The following is a 16,659-nucleotide window of genomic DNA, read 5'->3' on the forward strand; positions in this document are numbered from 1 at the left end:
AAACTTATAAGGAGCTAAACACTGGAGGTTTTTTCTTCTAGGCCTGCTGAGTCCCAGTTACTGACCTGGGATGAGTCCGTAGGATCACAAACTGCCGCTGCCACATTTCCTTCTCTCCCTCCAGCCCCCCCTTGCCTGCTGAACTTTTAAAACTTCACTGTTACATCCAATTCCAGTCTCGTCTCTCCGTCTCAGAACCCTGATCTTTTCCCCATGCTCTGAAATTATCAAAATCTCCAAAGGGTGGCCCTGGCCGGTTGGCTCAGTGGTAGAGCGTCAGCCTGGCGTGCAGGAGTCCTGGGTTCGATTCCCGGCCAGGGCACAAAGGAGAAGCGCCCATCTGCTTCTCCACCACTCCCCCTCTCCTTCCTCTCTGTCTCTCTCTTCTCCTCCCGCAGCCAAGGCTCCACTGGAACAAAGTTTGCCCGGGTGCTGAGGATGGCTCTGTGGCCTCTGCCTCAGGCACTAGAATGGCTCTGATTGTGGCAGACTGACGCCCCAAGATGGGCAGAGCATCGCCCCCGGTGGGCATGCCGGGTGGATACCGGTCGGACGCATATGGGAGTCTGTCTGACTGCTTCCCGGTTTCCAACTTCAGAAAAATATCTCCAAAAAAAAAAATCTCCAAAGAGTTATTAGCATTCTCTCCATTTAAAACATTCTAACATTTTGAAGAAAATTTTAAGACAGTCACAGTTTAAACACAAACATTAAAAATGTAAAGGATTCTAATCTCATACCTTCCACAAACAACTTAATACCAACATTCACACATGTGGTTACCAAGGACATTTAGAAAACCAGTTCCAAAAAAAAAAAAAAAAAAAAAAAAAATGCCTGGGGAAGAAAGCATTCTGTGGCCAAATAAGTTTGTGATGTAGCATGCAGCAGAGTTCCACCTTCCCCACAGAAGAGCAAAGGCACAGCTATCCCTTGCTGATAACAGGACAAATTGCGTTTTACAAGAATTAGATAATTAGTAACTGGGTTATATGTTAGGTAAGTGCATCTATACCATCATCACAGCCACCAACTTATCTCAAGAGGTTATGCTGTTTCAAAAAGGACTCTAACAAACCAAAAATCTTCAAGATAATATTCAAAAAATCTACTCACCAACTCAGCTGCAAGTTTAGAGTCTACAAATTAATATGTGCGCATGTCTATCTGAATACCTCTATATCCCTTACTTAAGCAGGGTTCCCTCAGGAAGAGAAGCAGTAACTGGGGCGGCCACATACCAGCTGTCGTATGTATTCCTGCACGGAGTTTGGATAAACAAGCACAGTGACTGCAACCAAGGTGTTCAGGGCAAAATCAAAGATCTGGTAACAGAAGAATGGGATGATCCAGGCAGCATGTTGCTAAATATAAGAGAAAATATGATAGTAACGTTAATGTGTTCAATATTACAAAACATTATTTCTTTTAAGTCAGAGAGATCTTTTCTTAATCTGAAGGGAAATTCATTAAACTGGGCTGTGATGGCAACTGGTAAATATGGGTACACAGCCAAAGACTATATTGGTTTTCCTAGTACTACATAATAGTAATATCTTTAAATTTCCAAATATTCTTACAGAATACTGAGAATAGTTACATATTACTCCTCACAGAGAGCTGTACATATTGCACATGGAAGTGATAAAGAAAAAGACCACGCTTCTTTCATTTCTTTTCTTAAACAAAGAAAAAAATCAAAATTTTAATACATGCTCATGAGGAATTAAGGCAACATTGGTCATACGATGACATTTGGAACAACACAGAAAAGGGGGGAATGAGTTGTTAAATTTCAGAAGTGAGAATGAGTTATTTACAGTTTGTTGAGAAAGAACTGAACCACATGGTAGGCAAATTCTTGTCAGGCAACTCAGAAACAATGAGACATAGGGGATGTCTAGCTAACAGGTCCCTGGCCTGAAGCCCTTTTATTTACTATACTTAAACTCAAATTAGGCTAAGGCAACACTGTAAGATTCTCTTTCTAGAGTGGGTTTTTCTGTCTGAATCTCTTGAAGGCCCAGCGTACTTTCAAAGCTGCTTACCTTGTATGCTCCGTAAGTAGCCATCGCACAGATCAGGATCATGAGAAGAGAAATGGCGATAGCGATGCACATGTCTGCCAAAGGTGAAAGAACAAATTAGTAGATCCGTTGTTTAAACATTTTTATAGTCTCTCCTCAAAGGCATTTTGTTTATAAACCAATTATAAGTGAGAACTTCATGCTAAGAAAAGCCCAGAGTTCTTTTGGAATGTGACAAGATGATAATCGGTAAGGAAAGTCAGTGCTCAAAAGATGTTCTCCCTAAATCATATAAATACCTACAGAAAAAAGACGGATTTACTATATACATTTATTTTATAAATGGAAAAGTGATATTGGTTACAGATAAAGCTGGCCCTCTGGTCCACTGCATTATATATATAATAAAATAGGTATTTTTTTTAAACATAGAGGTGTCTAATTTGTATTTTATAAACTCGTATGTATCTCAGGCCCCTACTGAAACCCTCCACTGACTTCCCATCTCATTTAATATAAAATCTCAGTTTCTTATCATGGCCTTCATGTCTCTGATTATTCTAAAGCAGGTATACTTCTCCCATCTCATCTGACCTCATCCCACACTCTCTTGCTCACTATAATCCAGTCATGCCATTTGGCTCATTAAACACAGCAAGATCACCCTACCTTATGGCAGTTCCCACCGACTAGAAACATCACTCGTATTTTCACATGACTAGCTCTGCCTTTTTTAATTTTCCTTTTTTATTAATTTTTAGAGAGGAGAGAGAATGAGAGAGAGAGAGAGAGAGAAGGGGGAGGAGCAGGAAGCATCAATTCCCATATGTGCCTTGACCAGGCAAGCCCAGGGTTTTGAACTGGCGACCTCAGTGTTCCAGGTCGATGCTTTATCCACTGTGCCACCACAGGTCAAGCTAGCTCTGCCTTTTTAACCATGCAAGTTTCAGCTAATGTCGACACCTCAAGACAGCATCCCTCCCACGTTACTATTGTATTTTTTTAATGGCACAAGCCACTATTATCTTATTCATGCTTGTACTGTCTCTCTCTCTCTGCCAGAGGAACCCTCCTGAGGGAAAGGACTTTCACAACTACAACCCCAACACAGATACAGGAGCTACTAGCCACATGTGGACACTGAGCATTTAAAACGAGGTCAATCTGAATTGAGATGTGCTGTAGGATTAAATAAACTCCATATTTCAAGGACATAGTACAAAACAAGAATGTAAAATATCCTACTAATAATTTTTATGCTGATTACATGCTGAAATATTTTAGATATACTGAGTTAAATAAGATATAGTATTAAGGTTAATCTCACTTGTTTCTCTTTACCATGTTTAATGTGGCTACTAGAAAATTTAAAATTACATCTGGGCTTACATTATTTTTCTTATTGAACATGCTGATATAGAACAATATTTATATCACAGTAGGTTTTATTCAAGAGGTCGTATTACCATATCTTTAGGAGATTCTGATTAGAAGTATGGCATGACTGGGTTTAAGACTCAGTTTCTACAGGTAATGTGTGGGGTTATCACCAACTAGGAGAGCACAAAACCCATGCAATAAAATTTCTGTGTAGTGCCGACAATTTCCAAAGCATTTCACAGATACCTCACTTAGTCTTTCTAACTCTGAGGTAGATGTTATTGGTCTCATAGAACAGATTATGAAACTAGGGTTCAGAGGTTGTGTAACTTGTTGAGAGCATTTGCACAAAAGGCTGAACTATGACTAATCCTGCTCTTATGATTTCAATCTCTGGTTCTTTTTACTATACTTGCTGCTTCTACTTAAGCTTTGAATAGTGATCATGAACCAACCAAGCTGCCACTTTTTACAAGTTATTTCTCCAAAGAAAAGTATTCTAGTTATAGAACCATCCTCTGTATCCTCAGTTTCAGAGATAAGAGAACCTTTTGAGCAGAAGGTTTACAAACAGAAGCACAGGATGGAAGCACATTTCTAGGACAGAAATGCAGACATTTCAACAAAGACCATCTGCCATCTTAAAAAGATGAAGGTATATCCAATTGGTCTATCGATTTAATGTAGTAAATTTATAATGATGCTAATGATTTTTATTAGAGTGAAAATATGATCCCCTCAGTACCTAAAAGATTAAGATTTCTTTCAGGATACATACATATTTTATAATTTATTTTATATTTTCACTCTAATAAAAATCATTAGCATCATTATAAATTTACTACATTAAATCGATAGACCAATTTGATTTACCTTTTCCCCCTTGTGAGGAAAGAGGTACCTACAAAGAAATTTCATGAATGCCTTGTAGCATTCTTGTAGAGCCAATGGAAGGAATAAACTTGAATGCATTTTAAAGGCCTTAAATACAGTGGGAAAGTCTCCTCACACATACAAGTACCCTCCTCACACCCACTCTAGTGCTGCCATTGCCCATGAAGCAATTAGGGTGTTACGCTCATTGTTTTGTTTTCTATCTCCTGTATAATAAAGCTATGAGCATAGTGGAATGTAGGACCCCCTTTTCCTCAGTGAACTAGCCATTGTTATTTCATTTTATCCTTACAGAACCCTTAAGAGGTAAGTACCATTATTGTATCTTCATTTTAGAGAAGGAAAAAATGATGAGTAAGATAAGGCAAGTAACTTGCCCATGGCTGACCAGCTACTAAGTGGTAGATATAGTCTAAAAAGAGTTGGACATCAATAAGTAATTATTATGTACAAAGCCTATTAGAATTTTTTTATTAGCATTTATAGCAATCTCTGAAACTTAAACTCAGGCAGAAGTTTATTATTTTCTTCTTTGCCTACTTTTATGGTTTCCAAATTCTATACAGGTATAGTTTATAACAAAAATAATAATAATTTTATGGAAGCCAGTCTATCATAGAATTTTTTTTTTTTTTTTTTGGTATTTTTCCAAAGTGAGAAGCAGGGGGAAGCAGACAGACTCCTGCATACGCCCGACCGGGATTCACCCTGGCATGCCCACCAGGGGGCAATGCTCTGCCCATCTGGGGCGTTGCTTCATTGCAACCGGAGCCATTCTAGCGCCTGAGGCAGAGGTCATGGAGCCATCCTCAGTGCCCAGGCCAACTCTGCTCCAATGGAGCCTTGGATGCGGAAGGGGAAGAGAGAGACAGAGAGCAAGAAGAGGGAGGAGGGTGGAGAAGCAAATGGGTGCTTCTCCTGAGTGCCCTGGCCAGGAATCGAACTTGGGACTTCCACACGTTTGGCCAACACTCTACCACTAAGCCAACCGGCCAGGGCCCATAGGATATTTTTTGATCACCTCATAAATCTTAAAAGACATAGCAAGTAAACTCAAGGCATTATTCCAAAAACAAAATATTAACCTTCATTAATATAAAATATTAATATGGCAAATAATAATTTTAGTAAGAATTTAATATCCTATTCAGAAATTAATATTCCAGAACTAAATCTCACATAATCATGAAAAAATTTTAAATTCCCACTTTTTTCAAAGAATACAAAATTGTAAATTTTAAAAGTACAAATAAAATGAAAGTCATAAAATAAAGAACCTATCACCACTCATGGAATACTATTTACCATAAAAAATATTCATCTGAGCTGAGGAAAATTTCAAAATTCTACTCTTATAAATGATTATGCCAACCACACTGAAAAACTGAATATATCGCAAGCATGTGAAATAGCTTAGGTACAACCAAAGTATAAATCAAAAACACAGAGTAAAAGCCCTGGCCGGGTAGCTCAGTTGATTAGAGCACTGTCCCCATATGCCAAGGCTGTAGGTTCTATCCCTGTCCCTGGTCAGGGCATGTACAGGAATCAACCAATGAATACATAAGTAAGTAGAACAATAAATAAATGTTTCTCTCTCTCTCTCTTCCTCTCTACAATTAATAAATAAAAAAACTTTAGTTAAATAATAAAAGATTAGATAAAGGTAAAACAGGTTATAGTACCTTCTACTCCTAGTATGTCAATTTTTCTGAAATAATGTGTAACATGCCATGGTAAATCTGACTCTCAAAATTAAAATTCATCCTTTTAATTATGTCACAGGCAATTGAGGAAATGGTTCTAACAAAAATAATCATTTTGGCAGAGGGAAAATGGTGACGGAGTAGGCGACGTTACAACTCTCACCTCCCAGAACCAAAGTGGATTATAACTTAACTTAGGAACAGTCATCTTGAAAAAATAATCATTTTTATAATCAGTAATAGTACTGGTCAATGACAGGAATATCCTTTACTTATTGTTTGCACATAAGCTCCATGAACCCATAGTCAGCGCACAGACATCACATTGTTTCTTCAATTAAATTCCTGCCTTAATAATGCAGTGCGAGTTTGAAAAGGATCCTAAGAAAAGCTATCCCAAAGGCCACACAAGGCATAATTAGAAAATGTTTCCTGATACTCAATTAATCATGGAAGTAGAAAAGGCATGTAAAGTTCTCTGAAATGCCTTCATTTAAATAATAGATTTTAATTCTACTTTCTTTCTTTTTTTTTTAATGTTTTTTTTCTTTTTCCGTATTTTTCCGAAGCTGGAAACGGGGAGGCAATCAGACTCCCGCATGCGCCTAACCGGGATCCAACCAGCATGCCCACTAGGGGGTGATGCTCTGCCCATCTGGGGCATCACTCTGTTGCAAACCAGAGCCATTCTAGCGCCTGAGGCAGAGGCCACAGAGCCATCCTCAGCACCCGGGGCCAATTTTGCTCCAATGGAGCCCTGGCTGCGGGAGGTGAAGAGAGAGACAGAGAGGAAGGAGAGGGGGAGGGGTGGAGAAACAGATGGGCGCCCCTCCTGTGTGCCCTGGCCGGGAATCAAACCCGGGACTCCTGCACGCCAGGCCAATGCTCTACCATTCAGCCAACCGGCCAGGGCCTCTAATACTACTTTCATTTTTATTTCTTGGATTTGTTTCCTTCCCAGAAAACCTGTAGCTAGCTGGATCACTTCCTGTTTTATGTTCCCACATCCTACTTGCCTGGTCATAAGTCAATTTTCTGTAGTTTTTGCACTGCGTTTCATGAAAACAAACTGTATTTGGGGTATATTCTCACCTTTAGGTCAAGAGGAGTGTGACTTTCAGCTGATTTTACAGCAACAGTACAAACTACAGTACTTAGAAAAAAAATACAGAGCCCCCAATCCCACAGAGACAAACAGAAAACCCAGGATCAAGATTCTGCTCCAGGGTCTCACGTTCTGAGGTTGCAGGCTTAGGGAAGAACAAGACATAAGGCATAATTTTATTCCCTTAAAACAGAAGGAACGCTCTAAAATTCCTTCCCTTTGTGTGGTGATTGTTTATAACTTTTTACTTAAGTATATTAATAACTTGCTAATTTATAACTTTTTTATTTATTTGTTTGTTTGTTTTTGAGAGTAAGGGGGGAAAGAAACATCGATTTGTTGTTCCACTTATCTATACATTCACTGGTTGTTTCCTGTATGTGCCTTCATCAGGGATCTAACCTGCAACCTTAGCACATTGCAACGATGCTCTAACCAACTGAGCTACAACTTGATTCTTACACCCAAAATTTATTTCATGAATAAATACTTAATAGAGTCACGCAACATGAGGCACTACAAAGATTAACGTGACATTATCTTTGCTCACAGATGCTTAGCAGCTACCCACCCTACTTTGAAGAGGGAAAAGATAATGCCAATAGGACATAACAGACGAAGAGCTAGGGGACTTCAGCGGGGGCAATATTATTTTTAGCCAAGAAGAACAATAAAGATTTTTATGAGAGGAAATGATTATTTTTGCTGGGTCTTATTTTCCCTGATAAAATGACTTTTCATTGAGATATAATTCACATGCCATAAAATTCACCCTTTTAAAAAGTGTACAATTCACTGGATTCTTTTTAGTATATTTATAAAGTTGCACAGCCATCACCACTAATCCAGAATATTTTCATCCTCCCAAAATAAATAAATCAATAAACTCCCCCTGGACCCTCAGCAGGGCTCCCCGTTGCCCCTCCCTCCAGTCACTGGCAAAACCTCTAATCTACTTTTGGTCTCCACGGATTTGCCCCTGTATGTTTCATATCAACAGAATCATACAGTATGTGTCCTTTCGTGCTGGGTTTCTTTTACTCGGCATAGTATTTTCCACGTTTATCCATGTTGTAGGGCCTACAGTTTTTAAATAAGCTATAAAAAGTTAAGAAGGATTAGTGAACTAAGTAATATATTTAAATGTCAATCTCAGAGAATCTCTTCTAACTTCCCACTAATTTCTAAATAAGGAAATTAGTTCCTGCCAGCCACACTTTTGTATTGAGAGATTTGTAAGTGACAACTGTAATAAAGTCGCATAAAGGTTACTTATATAACAATAGAAAAACCAATAAGCAGCATTTACAGTTTTGTGATTATTTTCACTGGAGAACCAAGATGTGCGACTAGATCTGAAAAGGAAATAAAATGTAATTAAAAAATATGCATAGCCTGACCTGTGGTGGCGCAGTGGATAAAGTGTCAACCTGGAAACGCTGAGGTTGCCGGTTCAAAACTCTGGGCTTGCCTGGTCAAGGCACATATGTGAGTTGATGCTTTCTGCTCCTCTCTCCTTCTCTTTCTCTCTCTCTCTAATGAATAAATAAAATCTTAAAAAAAATATGCATGATCTAAATGGAAAATTTTGGAAACACCACTGTGGAGCACTAAAGAAGATCTGAATAAGTAGAAAGGCATAAGTTATAATTAGATATTTTGTAAGAGTTACATAGCTCTATAAATTTATGAAAAATCATTTAATTGTATATTTTATTTCTTTCTAAATTTTTATTTATTGATTTTAGCAAGAGAGGAAGGGAGGGAGAAAGAGAGAGACAGGGACATCAATCTGTTCCTGTGTGTGCCCTGACCAGGGGTCAAACCTGCAACCTCTGTGCTACAGGACGATGCTCCAACCAGCCCAGCTATCTGGCCAGGGCCAACTGTACATTTTAAATGGGCAACATTTATGCTATATAAACTATATCTCAATAAAGCCATTTTTTAAAAAAACATGTAACCAGACAAAATATAACATGTAAAGATATTATTTCTTCCTAAGCTAATCAATAAATTAAACACAGTCACAAATATACAATGGGATTTCCTGAGTCCTGGTCAAATTGATGTTAAAGCATAGATTTCTGAAAAAGAAGAACAGGGCCCTGGCTGGTTGGCTCAGTGGTAGAGTGTCGGCCTGGCGTTCAGAAGTCCCGGGTTAGATTCCTGGCCAGGGCACACAGGAGAAGGGCCCATCTGCTTCTCCACCCCTCCCCCTCTCCTTCCTCTCTGTCTCTCTTCCCCTCCCACAGCTGAGGCTCCATTGGAGCAAAGATGACCCGGGCGCTGGGGATGGCTCTTTGGCCTCGGCCCCAGGCGCTAGAGTGGCTCTGGTCTCGGCAGAGCGACGCCCCGGAGGGGCAGAGCATCGCCCCCTGGTGGGCAGAGCATCACCCCCTGGTGGGCGTGCTGGGTGGATCCCGGTTGGGCGCATGCGGAAGTCTGTCTGACTGTCTCTCCCCGTTTCCAGCTTCAGAAAAATACAAAAAAAAAAAAAAGAACAGGGTTAGCCTTAGTGTATACTAAAACATATTTTCTGGGAGATGGTGAAACGGCACTGGGCAGGCATTCATTCCACCTTCTAACGTGCCTTGCAATTCTCCACAGGCTAGAAAACTAACATCTAAATTTTCCAGATTCCCTTGCAGCTGAAGCAGATTTGGTTTTCTCAGTGAGATGTAGATATAATGAAGACTCCCTCCTCTGACCAAACACCTTGGTTCCTGCCCTTGGCAAATTGAATCCTGTTTTAGCAAGAATCCCGCTGTCAGTTTATTAAAAACTCCTCAGCCTTGGTATCTGATCACCCTGATACACTGATCAAAGTTCTTACCCCCCGCCCTCTGTAGAACTTATCACCCTGGCCTGACTTCAGCAAGAATTCCCCTGGCCTTGATGTTTCCTCTTAACAATTTTCCATCCACAAACCGCCCCCCCCCCACCCTGTCTCCTTGGTTATAAATCTCCACTTGTGCTTGTTGGCATGAGAGCTGAGCCCAACTCTCTTCCTACTAGAAAAGCCCCCTGTAGTGGTCTCTCTTCAATAATCTTCTTTCCCATCTTTAACAAGTATCTGAATACTTTTTTCATCAACACAATAAAAATGAAAAAGCAAGTCTCAGAAAAAGAGACTGGCTTACGGTGTGTCCACATGAAAATTAAAGATCAGTTAGTGATGCAAATGTATGTGAGAAGTATATAAAGAAAAGCAGTGCAAACGAGTGCTATCTCTGAGGTCAGAGGGAAGGACATGCAATCCGGAAGGGACATGCAGGGCTCTTTGGAAGCTAAGGTAAAAATCAATTTCTTAAATCAAATGGGCACACAAGTTCTTATAGCACCACTATTTGATATATTTTATAAATATTGTTTTATCCCTAGTCAATATTTAATGAGATAATTCTATAAAGAACAAGAAACTCCAAATGACTATTACTAAACAAAGGCACGGTTGGTATATATTGTACATGAAACTTTTCTGAAAGGTTTCCTTTTCCCAAAATAAAAATTGGAGGAAAAATGACCCTCATGGTAAATCTATGCTAAATTGTAAGTCATATTCTGATTTCCAAAACATAAAAATGCAAATAAGAACAAAATGCGAGCGGAGACAAGATGACGCTGGAGTAGGCGGACGTACCAACATCTACCTCCCAGAACCAAAGTGGAATACAAACTAATTTTTGGAACTATCATCTGGAAAAACCAACATTGGACTAAACTAAGAGGACTCTTCAACCAAGGAACACTGAAGAAGCCACACCGAGACTGCTTAGTGTATCCCAAGGTTCTCTTTACCATGCCACAGTCGCAGAGCTCCAGGGAAAAGCACCCTGGTCTCATCTCTCCAGGCAGAGGAGAACAGAAGCTCCATATCCATGCATGCTGCAAATGGCTTCTCCAGTCTACCTGAATCATTACCAGCTAGAAGCAGCGGTCAGTGGGACTTGGACATGAGCTGCAAAGTATAGAATGGTGACAACAATTCCAGTGCCATGCAGACTTTTCCTGGATGTGGACTTTTCCTGGACTCCTGCTCCCTGTGACAGCTCCTAACAGACTGAACTGGGATTGGGTTGCATTTTTCAGGGATTTGGCATGGTGAGGGGGCCAACTTGGACTTGGTGAACATGTTAAGGACACTACTCTTTTATGGATTCTTGCTATACTGGCCAAGAGTTTGCTTAAAGGCTTTTAATCCTGTAAAAAAAAAAATAGAAGGCTGGATAAAGAAGATGGGGCACACATACACCATGGTATACTAGGTCAGCTAGAAGAAATGATGACATCGGATCACTTACAGCGGAATGGTGGAATATTGATAACGTTATGCGAAGTGAAATAAGCAAATCAGAAAAAAACAAGAACTGCAGGATTCCATACATTGGTGGGACATAAAAGTGAGACTAAGAGACATGGACAGGAGTGTGGTGGTTAGGGGGGGGGTGGGGAGGGAAGGAGGGAGGGGGGAGGGGGAGGGGTACAAAGAAAACTGGATAGAGGGTGACGGAGGACGATCTCTCTTTGGGTGATGGGTATGCAACAGAACTAAATGACAAAATAACCTGGAAATGTTTTCTTTGAATATATGTACCCTGATTTATTGATGTCACCCCATTTAAATAAAAATTTATCTAAAAAAAAAAAAAAAAAGGAACAAAATGCATCACCTGGGAGGCGGCAGGTGAGGAAAGCCGCAGGAGGCAGAGCCCTGGAGGCCTGAGCTAATTCCGTTTCTACTCAACCCCTGGCACACTGAGGACCTCAAACAAATCAAGGGATTTCATAATGTACCTAATTTTAAAAGGACAGTAAGCAAACTTTTTTATGGTATTCTTGTAAACAAAGTAGGGAAATGTACACCTAGCAAAACAGTCTGGTTAAGTAGAACATTCAGATAAGTAGGTGAACAGTTCCACCAAATGTCTTCATTTGCCTTCACTATTCACTTCTCTACCCCAGGAGGCTGACCAACGCTGTGCGTTCTATCAGCAGGGCTTCCTTACCCTCTGGCGTTAGTTCAGTTCATCCAGTGAACAGCTCAGACAGACAGGGATGAGACAGGGAAGGGAGCAGAGAGCCAGGCTACCTAGTTTGCCTGTATTGCTTCATCTCTGCTCACTCCCTTTCTGTCCACTTTACTGCTGATGGAAATCTGGATTGTTTCCAATTTCTGGCTACTGTAAATAAAGCTGCTCTGAACATTTTTTTATACATGACTTATGAGGGACACAGCATTCATTTCTGTAGGATACACATGGCTTGGTCACAGGGTAGCTTGAGTTTTCCCAAAGTGCTTGTACAATTTACACTCCCAGCAGCAGTCTGAGAATCCCATTTCCTCCATATCCACCCACATCAGCAGGTAAGACTGTCAGTTGTTAATGTTGGCCATTTAGGAGGGGGGCAGTGATTCACTACTGTGCTTTTAATAGGCATTTCCCTTATAAAGAATGATGTAGAGGCCCTGGCCGGTTGGCTCAGTGGTAGAGCATCGGCCTGGCGTGTAGAAGTCCCAGGTTCGATTCCCGGCCAGGGCACACAGGAGAAGTGCCCATCTGCTCTCCACCCCTCCCCCTCTCCTTCCTCTCTGTCTCTCTCTTCCCCTCCCACAGCCAAGGCTCCATTGGAGCAAAGATGGCCCAAGCTCTGGGGATGGCTCCTTGGCCTCTGCCCCAGGCGCCAGAGTGGCTCTAGTTGCAACAGAGCGACGCCCCGGAGGGGCAGAGCATCGCCCCCTGGTGGGCAGAGCGTCGCCCCCTGGTGGGCGTGCCGGGTGGATCCCGGTTGGGTGCATGCGGGAGTCTGTCTGTCTCTCCCTGTTTCCAGCTTCAGAAAACAAAACAAAAAAAACAAAAAAACAAACAAACAAACAAAAAGAATGATGTAGAGAATAATTTCATAGTCTTATTGGTCATATGGATATCTTCTTTGAAGTATCTGTTTTTTCTCTCACTGATTTCACTCAGAACCACTTATTGAAAAGACTATCCTTTCTCCAATAGACACAGTGGTGTCTTTTCCTAAATCAGGTGACCATCTATGGATAACCATCAATTCTTAATGGTTTTTATGCACATTTTCTTCCTCAGGCCAGGTGTTCTATCCAGTGAAAATAAGAATAAGTTTGACTACAAAGACAAATTTGCAAAATTAGGAAAAATCTGCAAATTAAGAGGGAAAAAAAAGGTATGATCAGCTGGGACTGTCCATATGACTACTGGCACCAGAGGAAGGTTCTCCTGCTCTGGCATTCAGAAAGGGTCCCAAGCTGCCTGTCTGCTCTGTTCACACCCCCCACACAAGCCTGGCGGTCTGCAGAGCTTGTCCACTTGTCTATAAATGGAAGGGGGCCCAGTAAAGGGAAAACCAGGTGACACTTTGTATCCATCATCTTCCTCCACCATTGCTTCCTAATACATTCTAAGAAGTCAGGGTATTATATTACCCTGCCGTTGAGGACCTTGTCAGACTGAGGCATGACTTCTGCTGTTACATTGCTCATTCTCTCTATTCTCAGTACCCCTGTTACTCTAATGAATTCTTCCAGAAGGGATAATGAGTTACATTAATATTAAATTAATGTCTCTCTGCCTTCTTCCCCTGAGTTAAAAGACTACCTAAATATAATGTTTGACATTTAAAAATAAATTATTTTTCACTGTTTCCATAGTGGGATTCCTTGTCTTAAGGTAACTGAGGTTAGAAAAGAAGTGTTGAATGATGCAGCTACAGTTCTATCTGAATCAAATAGTAACACCACCTGCCTTGTTCTAACTGCAGAGATTAGACTGGGTAATGACCACCTGACACGATAGGCTTAATTGACTTCAAAGGCTTACTGATATTTAAGGATTTTAAAACACTAAATGTTTTACATTGGATAATAATTCCAGTGTGTTTGAAGTTTCTTTCATATTTCATATATTTTAAAGGAGTGAATGAACAGTTTGTAACTACTTTTAGAACTATCATTCAAATCACATGGTTAAAAAGGTAAAGAAGAGCCCTGGCTAGGTGACTCACTGGACAAACGTCGTCCAGGTCCACTGAGGTCACGGGTTGGATCCCTAGTAAGGGCACGTACAAGAAGCAATCAATGCGTACGTAACTAAATGGAACAACTAAGTGGAACAGCGCATTGATGTTTTCTTCTCTCTCTCTCTCTCTCTCTCTCTCCTCTCTCCATTCCTCTCTCTCAAATCAATGGGAAAAAAAAAAAGGAATAGAGGAGTGGATATTCACTTGAGTAAATTTCTTTTTTTAAACATTCTCTGTCTTACGTTCCCTTTTCACAGGTTTTGATCTCCTTTCTCTAGATTTGCAGGTCGTTCACCATTAGACCCCTGTCCTGAACAGCAATTCTTTTCTGGTCCCTACTGTCCACTAGCGAGCGTTCCAGCTTTCATGGTGGGCAGTAGCAGAGCAACCAAAGTATAAATAAAAAGATAGATTTAACTATAGAAAGTTGTTTTATAAGGATTTATTCTGCCAAACTTAGCAAAAATCCAACATAAAGTAATTGGTAAGTAATTATTATTATATGCTTTAACTTGCTGTAACTCTGCTTTATAAATTTTATAAAGTAAAGTTACTCCCTACTTTATAAATCACCATTACTGTGGAACCAGTGGGCAGTTAGAACATTTTACTACTAACAGAGATACAAAAGTGGGCGGTAGGTATAAAAAGGTTGACTACCCCTGTTCTAGAATAAACCTATTTTTCTGGAGAAATATCTGACTGTCTATTTGTTTAAGATCAACAAATACTCCCACAGTCTATCTCTAAAACTGCGTTTCGAGCCACTCTCCCTTACTTATTTTGCCTAAGCAACATTTTTTCCCAAATGTATTTGAAGTTCTCCGAGGCCAATGAGAAATAAATTTGCATGACCTTTTCTTTGGGACTATGAACAGCACGGCCCCTTTCAGTTGGTATGGACACAGCATGACTATCACTATAAAAATATTCTGTGAGCCTGGCTTTCTCTGTTTACCCCACATTCACATCCCTATGTATGTTTCTCCTTAACAGAAAAAGGCCCCAAATCCACCAAATAAACACCAACAGTTTCTAAAACGGAAAATGATCACCTGCCTCCTGGAAGAAAATGCAAAGACTACAACAGAAGACACAATAAGACGTGTAATCCTTTCAACATTCCTTCCTACCATTTAAGTCCCCTCTTCCCAAAAAAAACCCAAAAGGCCAGGCTAAAAAGACTATGACAAAGCAGTAATTTTTAAATGGGCAGGTTAACCCAAGATAACAGAAGGAAAAATGTCTTATTTAGGCTCTTGCACTTAGAACACAGAGGGCAACACATAAATACTTGTTGATCTGATTTGCAATAATGGAAAGTTAAATATTAGCTCAAATGGGCCCATGAATCAGTATTTGTAATTTAGTAGGAAGAAGTGGAAGCAGGATTCCTTGCCCTTGAAAATACCAAAATATCTGCAATTGCTATCGGATGTACTTACTAGCATCATCCATGAACTCAAAGTCAGCTCCCAGTTCAGAACTTGGAAAGTGATACCGATCTGGATCAGCCAGGGAGCTCAGCAGAATCAACAGCACCACGGTATTGAAGATCTTCATACCATAAGAAAGAAAAAAAATGTAAGTAACATAAGCAGCATATAGTCCCTATAAAAGAAAATTATACTGACCACATGGAATTTAACTTCAACAGAGACTTAACTTTCAACATGAAGCCCCACCCATTGGGGGGCAGGCGAATATTCCCAAGGCAGAAACACTGCCAGCCCGTTCATATACACCCAGGGCCCACAGCTGGGTGCCCAGATGATAGCTGGATTTCCCCTCACTGCCCACTCCACTGGCATCCTAGAGCAGAGAACCAGCACAAACAATATGCAGCAGCCAGTTGCTGGAAAAGCACAAAAGCTCTTCAGCATTAGCCACATACACTCTAATGAGCAACTGCAAGTTTCTGCAGGTGATAAAACATTTTTTTACAAGTGCAGACAATCAGAGCTTAGACACCTTCTAGGAAACTATGCCAGAAAATGAATGCCAAATTTAGCGGCAGAGCCAGGGTCCCTAACCCTGCAGCAGCACATGCGGGCCCCTTTCCAGCCCAAACTCACATTTCTGTATGCCTTTCCCTGTGTACTTCAAACACGCTCACCTCAGCTGAAATCCTCTTCCTTAATATTTCCCACCTCTGTGTCTCTTTTCCTGATCTCTACTTTAAAAAACAGCATCACCATTAATAATTAAACATGGGCCCTCGCTAGTTGGCTCAGTGGTAGAGCGTCGGCCTGGCGTGCAGAGGTCCCGGGTTCGATTCCCGGCCAGGGCACACAGGAGAAGCGCCCATCTGCTTCTCCAACCCTCCCCCTCTCCTTCCTCTCTGTCTCTCTCTTCCCCTCCTGCAGCCGAGGCTCCATTGGAGCAAAGATGGCCCGGGTGCTGGGGATGGCTCCTTGGCCTCTGCCCCAGGCACTAGAGTGGCTCTGGTCGCAACAGAGCGACACCCCAGAGGGGCAGAGCATCGCCCCCTGGTGGGCAGAGC

General features: G+C 40.9%; 1 protein-coding gene across 1 annotated transcript in view; it reads right to left on the reverse strand.

Moving 5' to 3' along the window:
- LAPTM4B (lysosomal protein transmembrane 4 beta) overlaps positions 1-16,659 on the reverse strand; it is a 76,958-nt gene that overhangs the window by 31,602 nt on the left and 28,697 nt on the right. The window contains exons 2-4 of the mRNA XM_066266001.1: positions 15,602-15,713; positions 2,049-2,122; positions 1,242-1,364 (exon numbers count right to left, since the gene is read on the reverse strand). Of these exons, the coding sequence (XP_066122098.1) occupies positions 1,242-1,364; positions 2,049-2,122; positions 15,602-15,713 (309 nt within the window). The remainder of the gene's footprint in view (positions 1-1,241; positions 1,365-2,048; positions 2,123-15,601; positions 15,714-16,659) is intronic.

The sequence above is a fragment of the Saccopteryx bilineata genome, chromosome 3, assembly GCF_036850765.1.
Source record: "Saccopteryx bilineata isolate mSacBil1 chromosome 3, mSacBil1_pri_phased_curated, whole genome shotgun sequence".
Taxonomy (NCBI): domain Eukaryota; kingdom Metazoa; phylum Chordata; class Mammalia; order Chiroptera; family Emballonuridae; genus Saccopteryx; species Saccopteryx bilineata.